Source organism: Zonotrichia albicollis, chromosome Z (assembly GCF_047830755.1).
Source record: "Zonotrichia albicollis isolate bZonAlb1 chromosome Z, bZonAlb1.hap1, whole genome shotgun sequence".
Taxonomy (NCBI): domain Eukaryota; kingdom Metazoa; phylum Chordata; class Aves; order Passeriformes; family Passerellidae; genus Zonotrichia; species Zonotrichia albicollis.
The window spans coordinates 15,150,138-15,172,737 of NC_133860.1; the positions used below are offsets into that span (position 1 = coordinate 15,150,138).

General features: G+C 50.1%; 1 protein-coding gene across 10 annotated transcripts in view; it reads left to right on the top strand.

The window, feature by feature from the left end:
• Nucleotides 1-22,600, top strand: part of CNTFR (ciliary neurotrophic factor receptor) — a 202,440-nt gene that overhangs the window by 126,811 nt on the left and 53,029 nt on the right. For all 10 annotated transcript variants that reach the window (XM_026796270.2, XM_005491719.4, XM_074532809.1 and 7 more), the window contains one exon: nucleotides 19,690-19,920. In XM_026796270.2, the coding sequence (XP_026652071.1) occupies nucleotides 19,690-19,920 (231 nt within the window). The remainder of the gene's footprint in view (nucleotides 1-19,689; nucleotides 19,921-22,600) is intronic.

The following is a 22,600-nucleotide window of genomic DNA, read 5'->3' on the forward strand; positions in this document are numbered from 1 at the left end:
TCCCATGTGAGCCATCCAAGAGCTTGGAAGGAAACCTAGCTGGCAGTATCTGTGATGCTAGCAAAAAAGGGAACTCTTCCCAAAAATAGGTCCTGTGTATTGAAGCAGATCACAAATCTGCAAAAGAATCAGACAGAAAATAAAAAAAGAAAACACAGCTTTGGAGGGTGGATCTATCAGGCTTTGTACAAGCCTGTGATCCCGCAAAACCTGTGAAAGCAGTTCATGTCTGTGGTGAGAAGAAGAAACTGCCAGGAGGATCACAGTCTGCCAGGACTCATTAGTTCTGCCAGTGTTAAGGAAAAACATGTCTCAGTAGTTTCTTAGGCTTCATTACACATCAACAGACAACAGAGGAGGAGGAATGGAATTTGTAGTCCAGCACCCAGACTTCTGGAGAAGCTTCAAGTGGAGGAGTTCTGCTAACACAGGGCAATGCTGCCACAACCCCAGGGGCTGGGGCAGGACCTGCCAGGCCGTGGCTGTGCAGAGAGGGCAGAACTAAATTTGTGGATCACCTGCATAAGCCAGAGAGTCCTTGCCAATAGATCCTTGTTGAAACCCAGTGCTGAGCAAGGCCTGCTTGCTGGGGAGAGGCTGTAAGGAAAGGTTTGGATTTCCTCTTGGCATGGCATTGTCCTGCTGTATGGAGCAGGAGCATGACTTCCTCTGCTGACAGTAGTGGTAAATGGACACATTGCCACCCCAGCTGGGAGCCCCCAAAGGCTGACTGAAACCAAAATCTCATTTACACAGATTTTCAGCCCTTAGGAAGCTGAGGTTTAGCCCAGCACAGAGGGAATAGCCATGGACCTTGTTCTTTATGTGAGCACTGACTGCTGAAGAAGAGCTGTGTCCTGTCGAGCACTGAGCTCCTTTTGGTGAGGGGGAAAGCAATCCTAATCCTTTCCTTACAATCTCAAAGTCTTGCAGAAATGGAAGATCACATAAAACTGTGACAGGTGGAGTGGAAACCTTCAGTGCTTCAGGGATTTGGCTTCAATGAGCTTCCTAAACCTCGGAAAGCTCTCACCTCGTAAGTCACATGTGGCCATCCCAGTGAACCAAATATCTCATATTTCCAGAGCAGCCTGCTCCCACCAGCCCATGTGTCCAACAGAACTTGGACTGAATGTAACGCTTATTATTTATCCCATTTGAAGAGTTTCCAGTGTCTGGATGCTCTGAAACTGCAAAGCCAATTTCCAGCCAGGCTCAAAGAGCAAAATGTGGCAGCCCTGGGGCAGCTCTGGGCACCACTTTTAGGAGCTCACAACCTCAGCAGTGGGCGCTGCCAATCCTCCCCAGGACATGTCACAGTAGCTGTGTGTGGCAGAACCCAGGACCAAAAAGTCAGGAAAGGCTGAGACATTCAGATCCTGCACATCCATTTGTAGTGTTGGGCATGGAATCACTTGCTGCTATCTGCAGCCCACCTGTGACACATCTGGGAGCAAGCAAAGCCCTGGATAATGGGAATGCAGGCACAGCAAGACTTTGAGTACAAACACCATCCTCTCTGCTTCCTCAGGATTTTCTGGGGTGGGAACAGAGCAAAGATACCATGGAGCATATTCAGGAGTGCAGTTGCTGGGACACAATGTCCACAAACCTCTGTTATCAGAGTCCTTGGTGGGGTTAATCTCTCTGAGCAGACACTGTGCTTCTGTGGAAAGGGAAATACCAGATTCCTAATCAGGCCTGGAAATGCTGGAGTGTAAAAAGTATACAGAACAAGTTGCAAGATGTGCAGTCTGTGCTGTGGATGAAAAGAGCGTCTTTCAGGATAAGTGGCCTTGGGCAGCACTAAATGGGGTGGATCCATGCAGAGAAGCCAATATAATTGTGGCATATTAAAAGGAGAAAGAGAAGAGGGATTGAGGAGGGGCAGTGGCAGGCTCGTTACAGAGGGGAAAAGCGATGTGTGTCACCTTGTAATGGCTGCTCCTGGAAGGCCCATCAGGTGGAGAAGTGAAGTGAAACCACAAGGCAATTGACAGTGATGGAGGCAGGAGGGGTTACAGCAGTATTAGTCCTGTATGAACCATTGATCTCTTGGTGTACAATTTGCTGGAAAACACTGCTATGCAGGCTCAGCTGTTAGCAGGTGCTAATTGAAGCCAAGCAGTCTGAAGCCTCATTGCACTGCCTTCTCTTGATTAGACCAACACTGGGGAGGCTGGTACTGGGGAAAGGGATTTGTGGGTGTGATTCACAGCACGGGGATAAAACAGCCTTCGTCTCTACTGAAGAGACAAGAGGAAGGAGATAGAATATTCTCTGTACACGTTGTCTGCACCTGTGTGCAGGGAGTGTCCCTGGCAAGACACATCCACTTCTCAGTTCAAAATTCCCCATGGATGGGGCAAAACCTCACCTCAGGGTGCAGCAGTTGACAGAAAGGTAGTGCCTTTCATGCCAGGTTCCACACACTTGGCCTTCCTAGCTTTTTTGTTTTGCAAAGCCTGCAGCACTTCCCCCAGAGCACATCTGTGTTAGTAGATTTAAGTCATTTGCCAGTAGCCAGGCTCTTCTTAGTTATCCATTCTGGAGCTTTGCAAAACAGCCAGAGGTCTACAGAGCTGATGCTAGAAAACATTGACCTGCAAGGCGGGGAGCAGGTCAATGTTTTGTGGGATTTCTGCCAGCCAAGACCTCTGTGCTTTGTGGACAGAGGAGAGCTGGCACCATCACACTGAGGGATTAACTGGGATGCACAAGCAGGGCTGCAGCGTGTGGCCCATCCTGCCTGATTCCTGCTGGATTTGCTGAGGTGTTTTGAGGTGTGCCCTCGAGTGCATGCATTTCTGATGTCCAGGCCTTGGGTGTGCTGCTGAATAACAGCTCTGCTCACAGAGGGGTGATGGGGAATGGATGCCCTGCTCCTCCAAAGGGCACTTCTATTCTCTGGAGAAAATCCATTCCATGATAGCTGGTCTCTGCCACCCAGTGCCTCCAGCATCCAAACTGAAATAAAAGCAAGGAAGTTGATAAGCATCCCTCACAGATGTAACAGAGCTCCAGAGAGGGATCAGGGTCTCACCCTTGCATATGAGTGACAGGAAGGCAAACTCACAACATCATCACCAGCTGAAGACTGGGGTGGTGCAGAGCGTACACACAGGGCTCTACTGCTGGGAGCTTATCCTCATCAACCCCACATCCATCCATCCATCCATCCATCCATCCATCCATCCATCCATCCATCCATCCATCCATCCATCCAAGTGAGGATCTTCTCCAACCAGGTGGTTGAGTTCTGCTCATCATCTGCATTGTTTATGCACAAATCCTCTCCTAGAGGGAGTGTAAATTGAACCTGGAGTGCTCTCAAAGGGATTCTCATCCACAGCCATGAACTTGAGACTGTGCAGGATGAGTCACAGAGAGCCTCTGACTCCAGCCAAACCACGAGCCCTGGCAGGTTGGACTCCACTGAGTTCGTGGCTTGTCTGAGCTGTGGTGTGGTAGCTCCAGCTGACTGGGTGCTGTGCAAGGGAGAAACTGAGGCACATGGGAGCAAGAGTGTGTTAAATCCAGAAGCCAATACCTGTCTGGTCCTCTCCTGCAATTTCCCATGGGAAGCCTCCATGACTGGTGATAACTGTGACCCTGGAGACCTGCCACAACCTGTGCCAGCTGCCAGGACAGCTGGAGAGGCTGGGTGCAAAGTGATGGCAATCCAGTGATGTTGCTGAGGTGTGGTGGGAGGCTCTTGAGCCTTACTGGAGCTCCTATTGTTGGGAGGGCGTGTAGCATTCCATAGGATGCAGCAAGGCAGGAGCCTGGTGCTCATATTCATGGCTCATATTCCTGTGCTCAGCAGACTTGAAAAGTAATTTTACCTTTGTGGTGGAAAGCAGAGTCTTGTGTCTTTACTCGGTGTGGCAGAGTGGACGGGCAGATCAGGAGCTGGGATTCCCCACTGGTTCCTCCTCACACTCAGAGCATCACAGAAGCCCTTTTGGCAGGGTTAGGAACCACAGCCATAGGCTCATCTTCTAGTGAGCTCCAGTACTGCTCCCACTGGTGCTCCACTGAAGTCCATTCATTCTCCTGGGACTCTGCCCTCTCTCCTCTGCTCTCAAGAAGCCTTCTTATCTTTGTCCATTAACACCTAGCCCTTGCCTTCCTCTCTCCACATCACTTTGGACACTAAGGCAAAGGACTTTGCTCCTCCTTGGTTTTGGAGGGTGCTTGTGCTCTGTCTCTGGCCCCACACAAGCACCCTCCTCTCAGCCTTGCTGGGTGTAAAAGCTGTGCCAGCTCCATGGTTGCTGTTGGCAGAGAGCCTTTAGGGATGCCTGCAGGATGCCTCACTGCTGATTTACAGCTGCAGCTCACCAGGGTCTGCCCCAGCTCAGAGGACTCCTCCAGCTCTCCGCTCTGACACAGACATGCCTGTCCATCCCTCCTGGTTTGCAAACGGAGTTTCTGTTGTTTTCAACCCAAGTTGCTGGAGGCTGATCCTCGCTTTTATGGACTGTGAGCCCTGAATATTCAGGGAGCAGAGCTGAAGTTGGTGTGACCGTGGTTGGCAGGCTCTGGCCCTTAATTAATTAGCATTGATTGTATTTCCAACAGTGGAGGAGGGAGCTGCAGCTCAGGGAAGCAGTGAAGTGTTGCAATATAATCACTGCAGCTATTTCCACGCTGCTGGCTGGTGCTCTTCAAAAGTTACCTAGCTGCTGCATTGGCAGCATGGTAGACAGAAAGGAAAATCCCAGGGGGAAGAGTAGCAACATAGGACTTTGGAAGCTGTCATTTTCTAGGAAACATCTGTCTGTATGTCTGTGCAGGGTAGGAGTTTTTAAAATGTTTTGTTTTTTTATTTTAAAAATACTTATTTAGTTGTTTGTTTGTTTGTTTTCTGGTGATTGACATTGCCTTAGCTTGACTAAGCCTTGTGAAAGGTGCTGTTCATGTCTTTTACATGGCAGCAGGGTCAGTTCACCCCTGGGCTACTAAGAAGTGCTGTTTAAGAAGGGGGATGTGCCTTATCTGACAGGAAATTTGGAGCAGGTTGCAGGGCTGGGTCAGTGACTTTAAAGTGGGAGTTCCTGCCCCATCTGAACAAGATACCCCATGGACAGCCCCTACTTCTATGCCATTGAACCCACTCACTCTGTAATCTGGGCAAATCCAGAAATTGCACTGAGCTCTCTAAATCTGTGGGCTTTTGTATCCCTGATGCATTTCTTTCCCCATATTTTTGCAATTTTATTCTTGGCAGCTCCAGAGAGGTGGGCCTGAGCATCCTTCTATTGATCTATGAGAGGGACTTTGGGTTGCAAACCCAGAAGGAATACTTCAGGATTTAGGTAGACAGATTTAATCCCTCCACATTCTTCATCCTGCCCTAAATCACAGCTCCAGAATGAAGAACCACACAGCGAGAGCCACCATGAGCACTCACAGCTCCTTTAATGCTCTTACCTGGTGTTGCAGAGGTGTCTCCCAGCCTGGTGAATATTGAACCCTCCTGAAAACATTCTTTAGTTTGTGCTGTGGAATGGGGCAGCAGCAGCTCCCAGGTGTAGGAGCGTCAGGGGGTAGGACAGTAGGGACGGACGGACACAAGAGATCTCTGCAGCCAGGTCCTAGAACTTGCAGTTTATTGCAAAGGGCCTGGGTGCAGGGCCCTGCTCGGAGCTGCCAGCCACAGCTCAGAGCAGGACTGAGAAAAGAGAGGGGGAGAGAGGATGAGAGGGTAAAATCATAAGGGAGTAAAAAATGTAGGAGCATAAAAGGGTAAGAGAGCGAGGTTCCCGTTACAATACAATAAATCTCCTTCTGTGTTGAATATTCTAGTTCTCACTAACTAATTGAGTACAATATACAAATCCTATAGCATTTCCATACAGCCTATAAGAATCATTACATTACCATACTGTGCTACATTTTAAACCCTAAAAACTCCTCTTTGGACCCCTTCTGCCAAGCTGGCAAGGTCTGCTCTGACCCTTGGACCTGTCTGCAAGCAGAGGGTATTGTTTCATCAAAAGGGGATTACCTTCAGCCAGCCACACCATTGTTTTCCAGTTGTTCAGTAACTAAGGGATCTCAAAGCTTGCTTTCATTTCAATCTCGCTTATAGTTTCTATATTCTCAAAATCTTTTGCCAGACAATCATATTTATAAGGCTTTCCTGTTTCATCTTCCCCAACACCCAGGCTTGTCCCTGCACAGCCCATAGCCCCACAGTGTGCTGGGCTGGGACTGTGTGCTGCCAGCTGGGACTGTGGGGGTGCACAGACGCTTTGCCAGGATTCTGGAAAAGCAGTGCCAGGGCTAGGTGAGGGGTGGGAAGTGCATGTCAGCAGGCAGAGACCTTTGAGTCAAGCCTGGTAGCAGAAGGGATTAGTGGGTACGGGCTGTTGGGTGATTTAATTGTGTTTTCCTTCCTCCAGTGAGTTTGCACCATTTTTCTTAACTTGCTTAGCCCCGAGGAGTTTTTTAGTGTAACCAGTATTTATGGAAGGTTTTTGCTTTGGTGCCTCACAGGGAGTCACTGGTGTGCGCAGCAGCAGTCGTTTCACAGCCCCACAGTGCTGCATCCCTGCAGTGCCCAAGTGCTGGCATCCCGAGGGCCATACAAGGGTCACAGGTGGATAAAAAGGCACCAGCTGAAGTTAATTCAGTGCTTTGTGGTTTTGTATTTCAGCAGGGTCAGGACAGCCTGACCAAACCCTGGTGTCAATGTACCAGGTGTCGTAGGATCACAGGGAAGGAGGAAAACCAGAGCCTAGCTCTGATGAAAGCAGCTCTCCTGGGCCAGTCATTTTATCTGCTTTGGGGACTTCTCCGTGTGTAAGACAGGGAGAACGGTGTTCTCCTCATTTGTCTCACTCGGTTGTCAGATCCTTGTGGCAGGAGCTGTATCTTGCTGGGTGCCAGCACCAACCAGTGAATGACAGGGTGGCCATCCCCAGGGGGCTGCAGGCACTGTGATGGTGTGAGTGCTGAGGAAGAGCTGCCTCCATCCCCTGTGCTGGAATCCCGTGCTTCCCATGAGGGGCATCTCCATCAGGAGTAAGGCGCTGGCTGCCAATCTGTGCTGGGCAAAACTGATGGGGAGGATCCTCAGGGGAGCAGTTTTCTGTTGGACATCAAGTCCCACCAACATCCAAATGTTTTACAAAATTTTATTTCTCTGTCAGGGGAGATAAAAAAGAGATGAAGCGTAGTTGAAAGAAAGTTTGTCTTTTGTCTGCAGTTTGTCTTTTTGGGTGTTTTTCAGAAATGGTTCGGTTTTTCACTTTGAATTGACACCCCCTTCCCCCTTAAAAAACCAAATGTTTTGCAAAGCCTTTTGTACAATTCGGTTTAGAAATTTTGGAAAAAAACCCTAAAACACATGAAAATCTATGGTTTCCTTCTGAAGAAAGGAACTTGGCTGTTTTGGTGGGTTTTTTCCCTCTTTAACAGAGAATATTTCTAAATTTTGGCTGTCACCCTGGTGGAGGCAGAGCAGCATTTTCAACTTAATGACACCCTGAGCCTGCCCTGGCTGTGCCAGAGCTGTGGAGGGGCTGCAAGCCCGTGATCCTGGGGCAGCAGGGGGAATCTCCTCTGGCCCATTCCCGCTCCTGGTGCTGTCTGCAGCCGCTCGTCCTGGGTGGGCTGCAGGGGATGCTCTTATTGCTGTGCTCCGGTTTTTCTCCCGGTAACCTCAAGCTGGAGGTGGGGGAAGTGCGGCTTGCTGCTTGTAGCTGCTTTCCGTGCGTGTGTGCATAGATTTGCACTGATTTTCTCTCCTTAAGGACTTTCTGGTATCCCCCCTCACAGGCAGAGCATGTGGTTGTTTGCAGGCTTCTGCCTCTGGGCAATTTCCTCCTCCTCATTACTACCCTTCAGTCCCTCATCCCTTATCCTGTTCCTGATGGAGACAGTCTCTCACAGCCGACACATTTCAGAGATGTTTTTTTCACTGCCGAAGCCAAGATTTTTCTCTCTCCCATTGCACTTCATCTGGAAATGGGAGGAGGAAGCAGGTTTTGGGTTTGGTTTGGGATTTTTTTTTTCAGCAATAAATAATTTCTGAATGCTGAAGAGGCAGGAGAGTGAAGCTGGCGTTAGGCTACATTGAAATACTCCATTTGTTCTGGGAGTCTTTCTCTGCCCTCCTCCAGAAAGCTTCCTCTAGTGTTTAATTTTAAAGCAAGTCACTATTATTTTTTTTTTTGTTTTCTTACTTTCCAGAGGAGATTCCTCTATTATTTTGGCTTGTCTGGAGATTTCTATGTACACCCGATTTTTTTTTTCCTTGGCTTTTGTTTCCTCTTTGATTTCTTTTCGCCAGGGTTAAAAGCCCCAAGTCAGCAAGGTACTTAAACACATGCTCAAAGTTAAGGCCTTGCCTAAGTGCTTTGCTGACTTGGAGCCAAAGATATTTTCTCAAGTCCTTTAAATGCTTCAGAACCTGAATTCAAAACGTTTTACAAAAATTCCAGATTTCAAGTATCTCTTGTGCTAATAATAGTTGTAATTCAGTGCTGCCTTCAGATGACTGGGCTCTGGATATGGCAAGCTTCTGAATAGTCTTACTTTCAGAAAACATGCCTCCCTAAAATCTTCTGTTTCAAACCCAAGAGCTCTCCAGAGAACAGGGCACACTTACTTGTATTTCAGTCAATGAAACATAACTGGCCTTTTAGCTGTTGTTTTGCAGTAAAACACTTACAGCTTTTAAACACTGAAATTTAGGAAATAATGCACAATTGGTTCAAGAATGAATGTCTGCTCCTGAACTAACATTTGCTTATTATCCCCAACAAAGGCAATAAAAAAACCTGCACCAAACTGAAGACTGTCTGACCTGGCAGGATCAGGAATTGGAGGTTAGGAGATGCTCTGAAAGGCAGACTGGGCTCCCAAAAGCAGTGCTACTCTCTGCTTTAGTCAGATGGATAGCAACAAAAGTGGTGTGCAAAGGGAACAGCAGTGGGCAGATAGGCAGGAAAAGGCTGTGTCAGAGAGGAGGAGAGGGAGGGGGAGAAGGAGAATGTATTTCTAGAAGCAGAGAGGCTTCAAAAATCAAATAGAAATTGCAGCATGTTTATGGGGCTCTGCATGATGAAGCCACGAGGGTTCTGTGTGATGAGACCACCAGCCAGCCAGTGTGAGTTGCTTTGGAAATGCTCAGCTGCTTAATGAAGAGCACCTTCTTCACAGGTTTTGGAAAGGGTCCTGGACATTGGTGCTTAGGGCACCAGCAAGGAGCAGGGCCAGGCAGGAACTGGCTCAGTTGACTGGTACTCAAGGAGTTGCATACTCCCTCCTCTGAAAACACTCTGTGGTGCTGCTGAGAATGAGACCAGCCCTGCTGAAAGCTCCTGGCTCACTGGCCTCATCTTAAGCTTCTCTGTCCTGAGTTGTGATCTCCTCTGAGCTTCTGCACTGTGCTTTGCAGATAGATGCAAACAGCATGTATCCAATCTATGATTCTGTGATATGTGCACATCTGTTGGGCTAAAGATCTTCAGAGATCCCTTCCAACCCATTTCAAGGTCCTGTGATCTGCACAGGAAGGCAGGCAAAGGCTCTGTCTGCCCCAATGCACTGAGCACTTCAGTCCCCTGCTCTCTCATGGATCTCCTTCTTGCTTCTGGGATCTTCCACATAGTGTGCAGAAAATCCTGTCTCTCCTGCCTGCTCAGAGACAAATCCAAAAGACACTGCCACCTTCAATAGCTCTTTGACTGGAGAGTAATTTGTAAATACTGACATAGCCTGTGGATTTATGGGGCTTCTGAATAATGCTAACCCCCAAGAGGAGCTCAGAAACCATTTGGGGACCACAATCCTGCAGTCATGACCTCCATTGCTCAGATACACTTTCCAGCCTGATTCAGCCCCCAGCTGGAGCCTGTCTCCAAGCTCTGCTCAAGATCCAGGAGCTCTGTCCTGGGCTCCTATTGTGTGGTCTGTAGTACTCCATTAGCTATACTCAGCAATTTATTTTGTGTCTCTGATGTAAGTAACTCTTCCCAGCGTGCCATGGCTCTGATATGTGCCCATCTTTGCCCCCAGCAGATGCTCTGTGTGATGGGTGGGCTGCAGCTCTGCTGGCTGTGACACAGCTCAGAGCATGCAGGTGATCCTTTCCAGGCCTGGCTTTGCTTGAGCATCCTTCAGAGTGAAAGGCATCAAATGTGAATGTAGTATCTTTTTATTACTAATGCAAACCCAAAGCCTTGTCTTAGTTCTTGAAACAGCCCCTACAGGGGAGAGAAGATGAGTGCCTTATTTTTAATACTGTTTTGACACAGCACCTGGCTCCAGATATGTAGGTGTTACTTGGAGGAATGATGGTGACTGGGTCAAAAAAAACCCCAAACTTGGGAAAATGGTTCCCATTTTATCAGTGTCCATTCTTCTCACTCTCTTCATTGTGTTTCCCTGGCAGCAGCTCAGTTCCCCTGCTATTCTGTAGCCACATGCACAAAGAAAATCTTGGTGTTGGGGCAGGGGAAAGAAATCTCTCTTTTGGGAAGAAACAAGCCCTGTGGTGTAACCTTCAGTGGATGTGCAGGTGGAGAGGAAAGTTGTGGTGCTTTTTTGAGAACCCCAGGGAATGCTCTGTCCCCCATGTCTTGGTGCTGTAGGCTGCACCCCTGTTTGGATTTCTCAGTCTAGCTTCGGTGATGCTTTTGAGTCCTGTCCCTGTGTGCAGTGCACTCTGTGCCTCCTCATTGTGAGGTTGGGCAATAATGAGGAGGATGAACCCTGAGTACCTGTGATTAAAAAAGCAGAGGAGTTTTTCCATCCTCAGGCACAGAATTTCATGTGTTAAGTTGTAGTTACCCCAGCTTCAAGCCCAGCTGCTGCCGATCCACCCAGGGGCGTGAGCATTACATCTGTAAGGGAAAGCCACTGGCCTACAGCAGGCAGAACCCAAGCCAACAGACAGACAGAAAGAGCCTGAGGGGCTGAATTTTAGAGCTATTAAATGATTAAATGCAAGGGGAAAAAAAGTTAATTTAGCATCGCGGTTGTGATTTTACACACCCAAGAGCCTGGAAATTGAGAGCTCTGCTTCTCACACAGGGATCGTAACTTGGCACAGCACAGATTGTACAGTATGTAAAATTAGACTGGAGAAATAGTAAATATGCTGCAGGGACCAATACTGTCTTGGCAGAAGGAGGATGGACTGAGTGGGACCCAACAGGTCTTTTACGCCTCTGACTTCCATAATTCTGTACTAATAAAAAAACATTGCACAATGCCTGATGCTAATCCGCAGCCCTGAGTGGGGTGAGACGGGAGCTGGGTTGTTATGTGCACAAATAGCAGTCGCCCCCGGTGTATTTGAGTGGAGCTAGGCTGCTGTTTGAGGGCGGGCGTGTGGGCATTGGCAAACAGGGATGGGGAGGTGTGCACTGTGCACAGGGCTGGAAAGGCAGGCTGAGGTCAGCGGGGAGTGAGGCACCCCTGTGTCTCTATCCAGCTCTGCCCCCACCTCCCCCTCCCCAAACCTCAGTAAATACAGGCGTCTTCACGCTGTTGCTGGACCACAATGAGCTCTTCTTGTGTTTACGGCCCTGATTTGGGCACCTTATTCTGAATTGTATTGATTTCCCCCTAAACAGCATTGAAAAGCCTGATCTAAGCACTCTTCTGTGGCTTAGAGTTATTTGTCCTGTCTGCATGAAAAAGCAGGACCAAAAAACAAGCCTCTAATTCATCCATGGTATTAGCACCAGTCATTTGGCAGCGAAGGTTGAAGGCTCAAGTGAGCCAAGCTTGGAGGATATTGGTGTGATTTTCCTGCTGTGTGCTGGTTCCCCTTAGTGCCATTCCCTCTGGTGTTCCAACACCTTTCCCTCCGTACCTCCCCACATGCTGGGGCAGCCTGATGAAGTACAGGGAACTGGAGGAGTTGCTGCTTTGCCAAGCAACTGCACTTCCTCAGGATGAGTCATCTCAAGCTGACTCCACAAGGAGGCCAAGTGGGCATGGTCCCATCCAGCCTTGCCTTGGGATGAAAACGGTGTCACAGCTCAGCCAGTTGCAGCAAGAAGAGCACTCAAGAGTCCCAAGGACCAGAAGAGCTGGGACAGACATCCAAGTGATGGCCTTATCAAGACTGTGTCGGAAACAGGTCATAACATGAACTCAGGTCCCCTCTTGGGATGCAAGACCAAAGCCTCCTGTGGGAAAAAACTAATAGCCAAGATCACCAGCCCAAAAGAGTCCAGACCTCTGTGCCATAGAGCTGCTGAGACAGAGAAGCAGAAGTAGCAGCATCTGCTCCCGGTCCCAGCTGTGTCAGCACAACGTGATCCATGATGGAGGTATCGACCATGGCAGATAGGTGCGCACCAGCCTTAGCACCCTTGGGTAGAGCTCACTCCTAGTACAGCTTCTTTGTGCTCTCCTGCCCATGCATGGCTGAGGAGACTCTCTTAGAGAGGCAGGATGGATTTGGTTGCTGTTTTCAGTTTTCCTTGACCCCTGTGACCAGGGTTAAGTTATGCTTGGGGCACCACATCGCTGTACAGCTCCTGCTACTCCCAGTGAGAGCTGGGCTTGATGGTGTGCAGGAAAACAAGGCTGCCTCTGACAGAGAGCCCTTCTGGCCTGCAGCCAGGAGCAGTGCCAGTGTGCAGCTCTGGGCTGATGTGATTTGGTAGGTCTAGAGAGCTGCTAGAGAAGCTCTGTCCCAACATGGCTGTGATGAAAAGGCAGTAGTACCAGGACAAGACACAGACAAAATTAGGCATAGAGAGAACACCCTCTGCCCTGGTGAGATCCCACTCAGACCAGACCAAAGCTGTTGATTCAGCCAGTCTGATGATATGATACAAGCAGAAAAATGACACTTGAGTTACTTGTCTGCTAAGGCACCATTCCTCATCCTCCTAGAGGCTCTGCCAGCCAGGGCTCCCCACTGGCCAGCAGCCCAAAAGACATGGGAGCTGCTGCATCCCATGGGCTGAGCCAGCGCTGCAGCAAGGGCTTGGCCCTCACTTGAGAGTATGTGTCGTCTGCTTGCAGCAGTGGGTCTCTGTTCTGTGGTTTCCTGCTGGGTTTAGCACTGTGTTTTCTCCCCAGGAAGGTGCTGATTCTCTGCCACTGCACAGCCTCTCTGGCCCCTGTGCCATCAGATGACATCGTCCTGATGGTGCTGCTATCCTGTCTGCTCCTGTCACCTGGAGCTCGGCCTGGGCAATGGCATGTCAAGCTCATGGCAGGGCAGGCATCACACCTCCCCACTGCTGGGTCATCAAGTCCAGGAGGGAGCCTGTGGGTTGGATTACCTTTTGTGACAATGGAACATTTGATGGTAAAAGTGTCCCCTCATCCTCAGAGCATTGAGGCTCATGGGAGAGGCACCAGCCTTGTGCAGGTGAGCAGCTAGAAGGGCCAAGAAGGCCCTTGTCACCCCACCATAGACATCCCTAGCTGGGTTTGGGGGCAGCTTCAGAGGGAGGCAAAAGGGGAGGCTGGTACAGAGCTGGAGCAGAACTTCTGCAGGAGCATCAGGGCTTTGCCAATGCCCACAGGAGGATGTTTTGTGGTCACATCCAGGCTGAGGGAAGAGGTTTTCCTGCCCTGGATCCTGCCCTGAGCCAAGCGTGTCAGAGGGGTCAAGTCCCTCCTCCACAACAGTCCTGAAGCAAACCAAGGTCTGCTTCCAGGCTATCGTGGTGTGATTGAGTACAAGTCCTTTAGCACCCATCTGTTATCTCTTAATTAAAGTTTCTTTCTAATTATTTTTTCTTGTCAAGAGCAAAGCTGCTGACACCAGGGATTTACCAAAGTAGAGCAAACAAATGCGGTCTCTGCTTTCTGCAACTCTTCATTAATGGACAAAATTAACTTGGAGCAGTCCATATCTTTGGCTACATCGATGATACTTAATTATGCTTGTTTCCTTACAAAGATATATCCAGTTTTAAATCACTTGTGGAAGAAGTGCCTCCTTAAGCATGAAATTTCTTCTAGTTGAAAGAAGATTTCTGCTGGCAAGAAAAGCTCTGCAAAGACCAAGTGGCATCACAGGGAACAGATGTGAGATCAAGACTGCGGTGTGCTTCGGGAAGCTGGGGTCAGGAAATCCCCTCCATGCCCAGGGGCTGTTTCATCTCAAGAAGGGCAGGCTTCAGGGGCTGTCAGACTGCACAGGGGAGTGGAGCCACTGGCATTCCTTGGACACAGCTGGTGCTGCTCAGGCCAGTGGGCAAGGGAGAGGCCATAGGATTGTACCACCACCCTGTCCCATGGCTGGAGAGGGTCAGGAACATCCTCCCACAGAGGCTGGTCAGGCCACCTCTCCGTCCCCTTGCCCTCTCCATCCTCTGGGGCTCTAATGCTCCTCTCCTGTGAGCTGATTCATCTCATTTATCACGGGAAGTTGAGGAATGAAAGACCCCTCCAGTTTATATGCTTGGAAAGCTCTTGGCATAGCCCGGGCACTGTGTAAATATTAAAAGTGTAATTTATTCTGTACACAGACAGCTAACTAGCTGCTGAGACAATTATTTGTGGCTGGTTTCTCAGCTGTGGGAGGGACACGTGAAGGCCAGTGGGGTGATGTGAAGGCCTCTGTCCAAGGACATGTATGTAGTGCTCTGTCCCACTGCAGAAGTGCTCCATGTCCTGTCAGAGAACGTGGGCACCTGGCCTTTCTCACTGTGCTGGTTTCACTGTCCAGAGGCTGTGGAACCTGCAGGGTGCTCTTCCCTCTCCCCAGAATGCTGCAATGCCTTTCTTTTTCTCATTCTGTGCTTACTCAAGCCACAAGCCTGCAGTGCATTTCAGCTCAGAGGGAATATTTGTCCCGGTCTGCCTGCAAATCACTGTGACAGCAAGGGTGGTTTTGGCCCTGTGTGTGTCTGCTGGATGTTGTCTTGCCACGGGCCCTGGCTGAAAGACCCCCATTAAAGGGCTGTGGTGAGCTCTGGTGCCAGGAATGCAAACTGTCCTCTCCACTTCCTCTGCTCGCTGTTCCAGTGACCCCTCAGGTGTCTGGCACAGACCCCCAGTGCCAGTCTGTGGCTCCTCACATGCCAGTGCCCAGCAGCATTCCTGCCATGCCTGGCAGCTGCCCATGCTGGCTGGGTGGGAGCCTCAGCTGGAGCAAAGGCACAGGAGTGGAGATGGGAGGTGCCAAGAGGAGTTCTGCTTCTTCCTAGCACGGTGCATGCCAGGGCAGTGCTCACCTTTTTGCAGGATTTTCTTGTGCTGTTGCCCTTCCAGTTTCTGTGTAGGTCAAGATTTCATGAAGGAGGAAAATGGGGATGAGGTTTCTATTGGATTTCCAGCTGGATGGATTTGGGAAGCATAGAATATATTTCCGTGGGCCCCATGTCTCAGCTGCTTTGTCTCATTTTCCCTTCACATCTCTCTGCTGGATTGCTGTCTGCTGTCCTGTTGGTCCCTGTTGCAGTTGCAGGACCTACCAAGCTGCCACTCATCATTGCTAGTGCAGCAAAGCAGCTCACAGCTCATTTCACCAAGCTGCCCCAGGTTCATTACTAGAATTTGTATGTTTATCCCACAGCTAGAAGCTCTGATGTTTATTCCCATCTTCCCTCCACTGCAATTTTGCATAGATATGGGTAAAGCTGTAATTTCTCCCATTGTACATCACCATGGCGCCTTTCTAGATGTGGGACTTCATGCTGTGCCTGGCAGGTATGCTGTGCCTGGCAGAGGATGTGGCCTTTGGTGGGATTGGATGCTGAGGCATGTTGGTGGTTGGGGTGCAGCCCCTCTATGATGACATCACAGCCTTGTGATGGCACTTGACCCAAAGGCAGCATGCTTTGGAGAAGCAGGCTGGTGCAGGCACAGGGCAGGGCAGCATTTTGAGGTGTCAGTTCTAGCCAGTGATCACGTCCTTGTTACTGAGAAGGAATCTTTGGAAGTGTCTAGTCCACTGCCCCACTTGGAAAAGCTCTGTCCTCAGCAGAAGACCAGGTCAGCTGTGGCTTTGTCAGCAGAGCCTTGACAAACTCCATGGATGAGAATCCCTCTCTCTGTGGGTACCTTTCCCAGTGCTGTGTTACCCTCCAGGAGAATAAATTATCCTCCATGTCCAGCTGGAATCTTCCGCCAGGACACTCCTGTCACCAGCTAATATCCATCCAAAAGGGCTGGCCCTGCAGGACAGGCACCATTGTGGTCATTGACCCCATGGGTTACCAGTGAGTGACACGGTGACCAGGAGTGTGGACAAACCTCCCTTCCCTCCCTGTTCAAGGGAGCTGTGGAGCTCTGAGTTCTCTCCTAGCCTGCAGAAAGTTCAGGATCCCAGCAGAGCTCTGGTCACCCCTGCTCATCCCCATCGTACAGCAGAGCTGCAGGCTTCTCCAGCATTCCTGGGCAGCTGTCCCCATGGTGCCCCTTCCCAAAGAGGCTGCCACACATCTGATGTCACTGTCCTACCCAACTCCCACACCTGGCGTGGGACAAGGGAGGATATGAGGACTTGTGTCTGCTTCAGTAAGATCTTCAGCAAACCCTGCTGGAAGAAATGCCTCCTCTGAAGCTGTGCTTTGGGTTTCTCCTTCATCAGGAACCTTAAATCATTGCCTTGGAAAAGAGCATTGCTTTCAAAGACCTGTCTTCCAGGAATGGCTCCCTCAGCCCTTCTGGATGAACGCCAGTGTGTTTGTACTGTGTTTAAGGAAATAACTCAAGGTGACTTTTTTCCTTCCCAACTTAGTCCTTCAGCCACTAGCTACAGACAAGCTCTCAACCTCAGTCTGAGAGGCAGAGCTGAGCATCCCAGAGCTTTCCCCCATCTCAGTCCTTATCTGGAAATAAGCACCAGGCAGACAGGAGCCAGGCAAGGGTGGCAGGTTTGTGGATCCATCATTGCACTGAGCCTTTCTCTGTGCAAGGCTGGTGGGTGGTGCAGTGGTGGGTGTCAGAGCTCCAGTGTCTCTGATAAGCAGAATTCCAGGTGTAAAGACAGGATAGTCAATTGTCCTGTGAGTCAACAGGAAATGGGAAGACAAAACCTCTTTACCTTATCAATCGAAGAAATTAGAGAACTTGAGTAAGGTGCTTGAATTCTTACTGAAACTGGTATCTGTATTTGTCTATCCGCACATGTGCCTAATCATCTGCTTGTCCATACGTTCATCATCCAACCATCCATCTACATCCAGAGCCATTCAAGTAGCCAGCCATCCACCCAACAACACTCCACTCACTGTCCTTCCATGCCTCCTTTCCTCCATTTCATCTGTGCCCATCCAGCCTGCTGTTCATCTGTCTGTGGTTACACACATTCATCCATCCACTGTCTTCTTCCACTTCTGCCTGTCTGTGTATCTGGTGTGGTTCCAGCTACCCCTCCTCACACAGATGCTTCATCTTAGTTGTTCTCCACTCTTTCTGCCTGTCAGTACATTCTCCCAGCTTTTTTAAGACCCTTGAAACATATTTTTCTGGTCAGCATAGTTTCCCAAAGGTTTTCCATCCTTGGCTTGTGTCAGAAATTGTACTGGAGCATCCCACCAGCACCTTACTCACAACAAACCATTTTTTCCTTGTCCTTAGCACCCTCTTTCCCTTTTGATGTTTCCTTTAGGGATAGCATCCCCAAAGGTGCTCTATTCCTGTCAGAAGCAGGTGTCCTGACAGACTCTCTGCAGGATGGCTGAGACCTGCCAGGCACTCCTCCAGAGCCAGCCTTGCAGATGGGATCAGGATGTGGCCTTAGGCACAAGGAATGCTGGATCATATCCATGTGGTCCCACCTACCAGTGGGTCCCAGGAGCTGATGTCTGGAGAGGGAGGAAAAAAAGGAGAAGCCTTGGAGGTGCTTATCCCATCTGTCTCCACTATCAGCTGCTTGCAGTCTCCCAAGGCTCACTGGGCAGCTCAGTGTTTTAGATCATCTTTTGCTGTGAATTCATTTACACACTGTTCCCCCCTCCTATGTTGACATCAACAGCATCTGATGGATATAGATTTCTGTAATTTAATCACAATTCGTGCAAAAGAAAAAGACCACTTTCTATTGCTTGTCTTGCTCCCCCTTATTTTATTAGGAGAAAGAGCAAGCAGTCCTTCTCTATTTGTCCTCTTCATGTCACTTGTCATTGCTAAGGTGTCTGTCACATCTTTGCTTGGTTGTTCCCTTTTATGGATGAAGCTTTAGTCTACTAAACCAACTTCACATGGAATCTATTTCAAGCCTTAGCTGTTCTTGTTTCCTTCCTTTGCCCTGCTTTCAGGGATGCTGTGCTCATAATAGCATGGGGACAGGTTTGTTCATGGCTTTTGAGTAACAGTTCTTTCCATTTTGGGTTTGAGTTCTTGGTCACCACTGAGCTGATGTTCTCAGGGAGGAGAGTGTGATGACTCCAGGGTGGGTGCCCGTGGAGGCTGTGGCACATTTGAAACCATGAGTGTGTAGGGAAGGAAGGCTGCAAGCATTCCACTGTGCATTAATCAGCACAGGGTTACTGCCTGGTGGTCTGTACCACGGTGTCCTCCTGCAGCACTTTGGAGCCCAGCTGGGCTTTGGCTACAGCTGACAGCCTCAGCAGCACTCTGTCTTCTCTCTGCCCTGACCCCTTCTACCTGTGAGTTACGAGGGTGCTGGGCAGATCTGATCCAGCTCGGATCTCCATCAGACTTCAGCAGTGACATCTTCTGCTGCTACATTTGACAGCTTGTTTTCACCTTTGGTCTTGTGACTTTAGCTGCTATAAATCCTCACAAGGACTTTCCCCATGTGTCAGGGCTGCTTAGTTTCCTTGGAAGGCACCTTGTCAAATGTGATTTTGAAGCCCAGGAGAATTCTGAGAAGTGAACCACCCTTGTCTGTGCACAAAGGCTTGATGAAGCCTTGAAGGAACCTCATCCCCATTCATCCTCCCATCCTGCTTCACCCTGTGTCACGCACACGCTCTCACGTGGTTTTATCCTTGCCACATACAGCTTAGCACAGCCAAGTGTAGCAACACAGGAAATATTCAGTTGCTAAGGATCATTAATGAATGTCAGCTCCAGCTCCTGTCCAGAAACCTGAGAAAATTCAATTAGGCAGCTGGTGCCCAATGAGCTGTGTTGCCCCACTCTGTTACATCAAACAGCTCAGCAAGCATCATGTTATTGTGGAAAGAGAAGAAAACCCAGACAGGAGACGAACAGCACTGCATGCACCAAGCAGCTGTGCCCTTCCACAGCATAGCACAGTTAGTTTGCAATCGTCCTGCCTGGTTTACTGGATAGGGAATTGCAAGGAGAATTACCTGCTTCCCGTCTGCACTGGTAAATACATGGATTTTGCTGGTGACAAGTCCTAAGGCTGTGTGATCTCTCTGCTGGGAGTTTCTGACACATGTGTTTGGTTTGTGTCCTTCAACAAGTCACCTGGACACACGACTGGCAATGCCTTGTGTGTCTGGCCATGCTGGGGGGTGTTTGGCTGGTGAGCCAACATGCAGCCCTGACATGTGTTCACCATAACAAAGGTGAGAGGAAGCCATCCTGTGGGCGGAGGTGGTCCCTGATCCTCTGGTATTTGTCAGCTGGTCTAAAATAAATCATGGCTGGGGACAGGAGCAGAACTTGGGCTTCCCGGTCCACCAGCAAAATGTCAGTCCACACCCCAGTCCTTCTCTTTACCTCCCAGACAGGAAGGTAAGATCTTATCCCCAAGGCAACTGTTCTGAGGGGCTCTGAGCTCACCTGTTTTTCCCCTTTTCCTTCCCACAGAGAGCCACACTCAGTACGAGCGGGTAGGTGCAGACGTGACCATGAAGTGTGGCTCCATGGACTGGGACGCAGCCGTGACCTGGACAGCCAACGGCACTGACATCGACGAGTCCCACCTGAACGGCTCCTACCTGGTCCTCAAGAACGTGGACCTGTCCCAGAGCGGCCAGTACTCCTGCTACGAGGGCTCCTCCTGGCACCTCAAATACCAGACCAACCTGAGGGTGGGAAGTGAGTACCCCAGCATGCCACATTGAGGGGGACAGTCTCTGCTCCCATACAGAGTCTCCACAGCCCCCCCTCCTACCATGCCAGCCCCTCTACCTTCCATATATAGAGTTGTCTGCTGCACACTGCTGTATGAGGTCCTCATGGCATGCTAATCCCATTTGGAATCAGCCACTCTGCCCCAAGCTTTGGATCAAAGCTAGCAGGTTAAATGATGCCTCAGGAATAATTTGAGAAGGGATGTAGCTTCTTCCTCTAGCCCTGTGACACATCAGCCATCTCTGTAGGTGAAAAGAGCTATTGGACAGGATTGCAGTCAGCCAGGGGAAGCCCTGGCCAGGATTACAGCAGTGTTGTTCTTTCAGAGGAGCAGCACAAAGGTGTTGCAGGATCCTGGGTGCACAGGTGTGCTGGAGGACAGCTGCTCATTCCCCAGCATTTTGCATATCTCCAGCACGGGGTGCACTGATTCCTGGGCCTCAGCGGGGGAGATAAGAGTTGTGCTGTATTTCACATGATGCTGAGAGCTGATAGCAGCTGTGTGTTTTGAGGGCTGCTGTGTTTGTACAGCTGATAGCAACTGTGTGTTTTGCAGCATGGCGTGTGCAACTGGCAGCCGTGGGTGTCTGGGAGCACCAGCCGGCATGGCTGGCTGTGGGATGGTAACTGTGATTCCCAGCTGGGAACCCCGCCATCCAGGGTTGTGTCGTGTAGGTGGCTGTATGTTCCCAGGTTTGGAAGACACAGCAGAGTCTTCCTCTACTCCTTATCTCACCTTCTGCACTGGCATCAGAGCCAGGGTGGTGTTTCCATCCTAGGCCATGCTCCAGGGACAGAGGGTCACAGGTAGGTCTGTGTAAGCCCTGAAAATAAAGCATGAGGGGTTCACTGCACCTAGAGATTTGAATTTTAGAGATGCTCTGCAGTGTACAATTCATTTAAGGACATGTGGGATGGATTCTGGTGTCTGGGCCAAGGAGAAGGGGTGCTGGAAGGAGCTGGAAGGTGATGTGAGGAGCAGATGAGGGGCAGCAGTCAGCACAGGGCAGGGTTTACACCAGTGAGCAGGAGTGGGGGCTGGGAGCATGGCAGACAAAAAGGCCACTGCCACTGCCCAACAAATGAGTCAGGGCCCTTTTATCTGCACTGTGCTCAGGAGGTGTTCACAGCTGGGTCAGAGCCAGAAAAGGCAGGAGCTGGGCCCAGTGCAGGCAGCAGCACAAGGAGGTTGTGCAGTTCCTCTGCTTGGGCATGTGCTCACCAGATCCCATGTGGGGAGAGGTCCCAGGCTGTGCCAGTGCACAGAGGGCTGCAGCCCAGGCCTGCAGGAAACAAGGGGAGTGGGGAGACTTCCACAGCCTCCAACCACCTCCTCTGCAGCTGTGGCATCGCTGTGATTTTGCAATGGCTCCTCCATCTGCTAAGCACCTCGCTAATAGTAATCCCTGTCAATCTGCTCAGGGACCCGTGGGAATTGCTCAGCGTTAGAGCCCAAATCCTGCTGTTCCCTATTACTGTGTGTTCCCATTTGCTGGAGAGTCACAGCCCCCTGAGCACTGGGGCAGCTGAGAAGCCCAGTTGGACGCTGCTGGGGCCACCAGCCTCCAGAGAGAGGGTGACAAATAAATAAACAAGTCTCTGGCATTGTTAACACAATTAACTGTGCAAGGAACTAATCAGGTGAGACGCTTTTAGTGGTAATTAATTTAACTGTCTGGATTTTAATTTAACGCTCTCTGTGAGGTTTCTCTTCCCAGTGCTGCACCCCCAGCCCCTGCCTCCCCACCCCACCCTAAGGTCCTGGCTCTGCTGGAAATGATTGATTCCCTGGAGGTGTGAGGACTCATGCAAAGGAGTGGATTTGGGAGCATCCCGGCAGGGAAGGGAGATGGGCTTGGGGATGGAGGTGGAGATGGGTAACTTGTGGGAGGTTTGCAGCATGGCCCTGTGGTAGCAGTGCTGCTGCAGCTGAGTGCATTGGGAACCCAGACCTGGGATTTGAGGGATCTTGGACTCATTTCGTTTCAATTGCATGGGAAATTAAATGAAAACAGGCCTGTGCCTGCATTTTTCTCATTTGCTGGGGCAACAAGAAAGCTGATTGCAGCGAGAGTGAGAGGCTGGGGCTGCACGTGGAGAAGTGCTGGGGATCTCATTAAATAAATGATGGTACCTGGAATGTGCTCCCCAGGCAAGGCAGGGGTGCTCCTGAGCATACAACACCACAGGAAGGATGTGTAGAGGGAGCAGAGGAGGGTTGAGGACCAGGAAAGGGTGTCAATTAGCAAAGCAAGCTCTGTCGTGGGGGTCAGCGAGCACAGGGATAAAGGGAGACCTGCCAGGAGTCAAGCTGAGCGAGACCTTGCAGAGGAAATGAAAAGGGGGGTTAGCCATATAAATACAGAGCAAACGAGGAGAAAAGAGCAGACTTGGTCCTGCAGACAGGTTTCAGGGGAGATTAAACATAAGCTCGGCAGAGCCCAATACCAAATGAACCTCACCAGGTCCGAGCAGCGATGCTGAGAGCCAGGGCAGCACAGGCTAAGGGCGAGGAGGGAGCATAAAACCTGGAGGTTACCCTCTGTTCTGGAGGCACCTTCAGTGCACTGAGGGCTTGGGGAGCACCTCATCCCCATGTGAGGACACCTGTTCATTAGCAAGGCTCATTAGCAGCTGAGGGGCC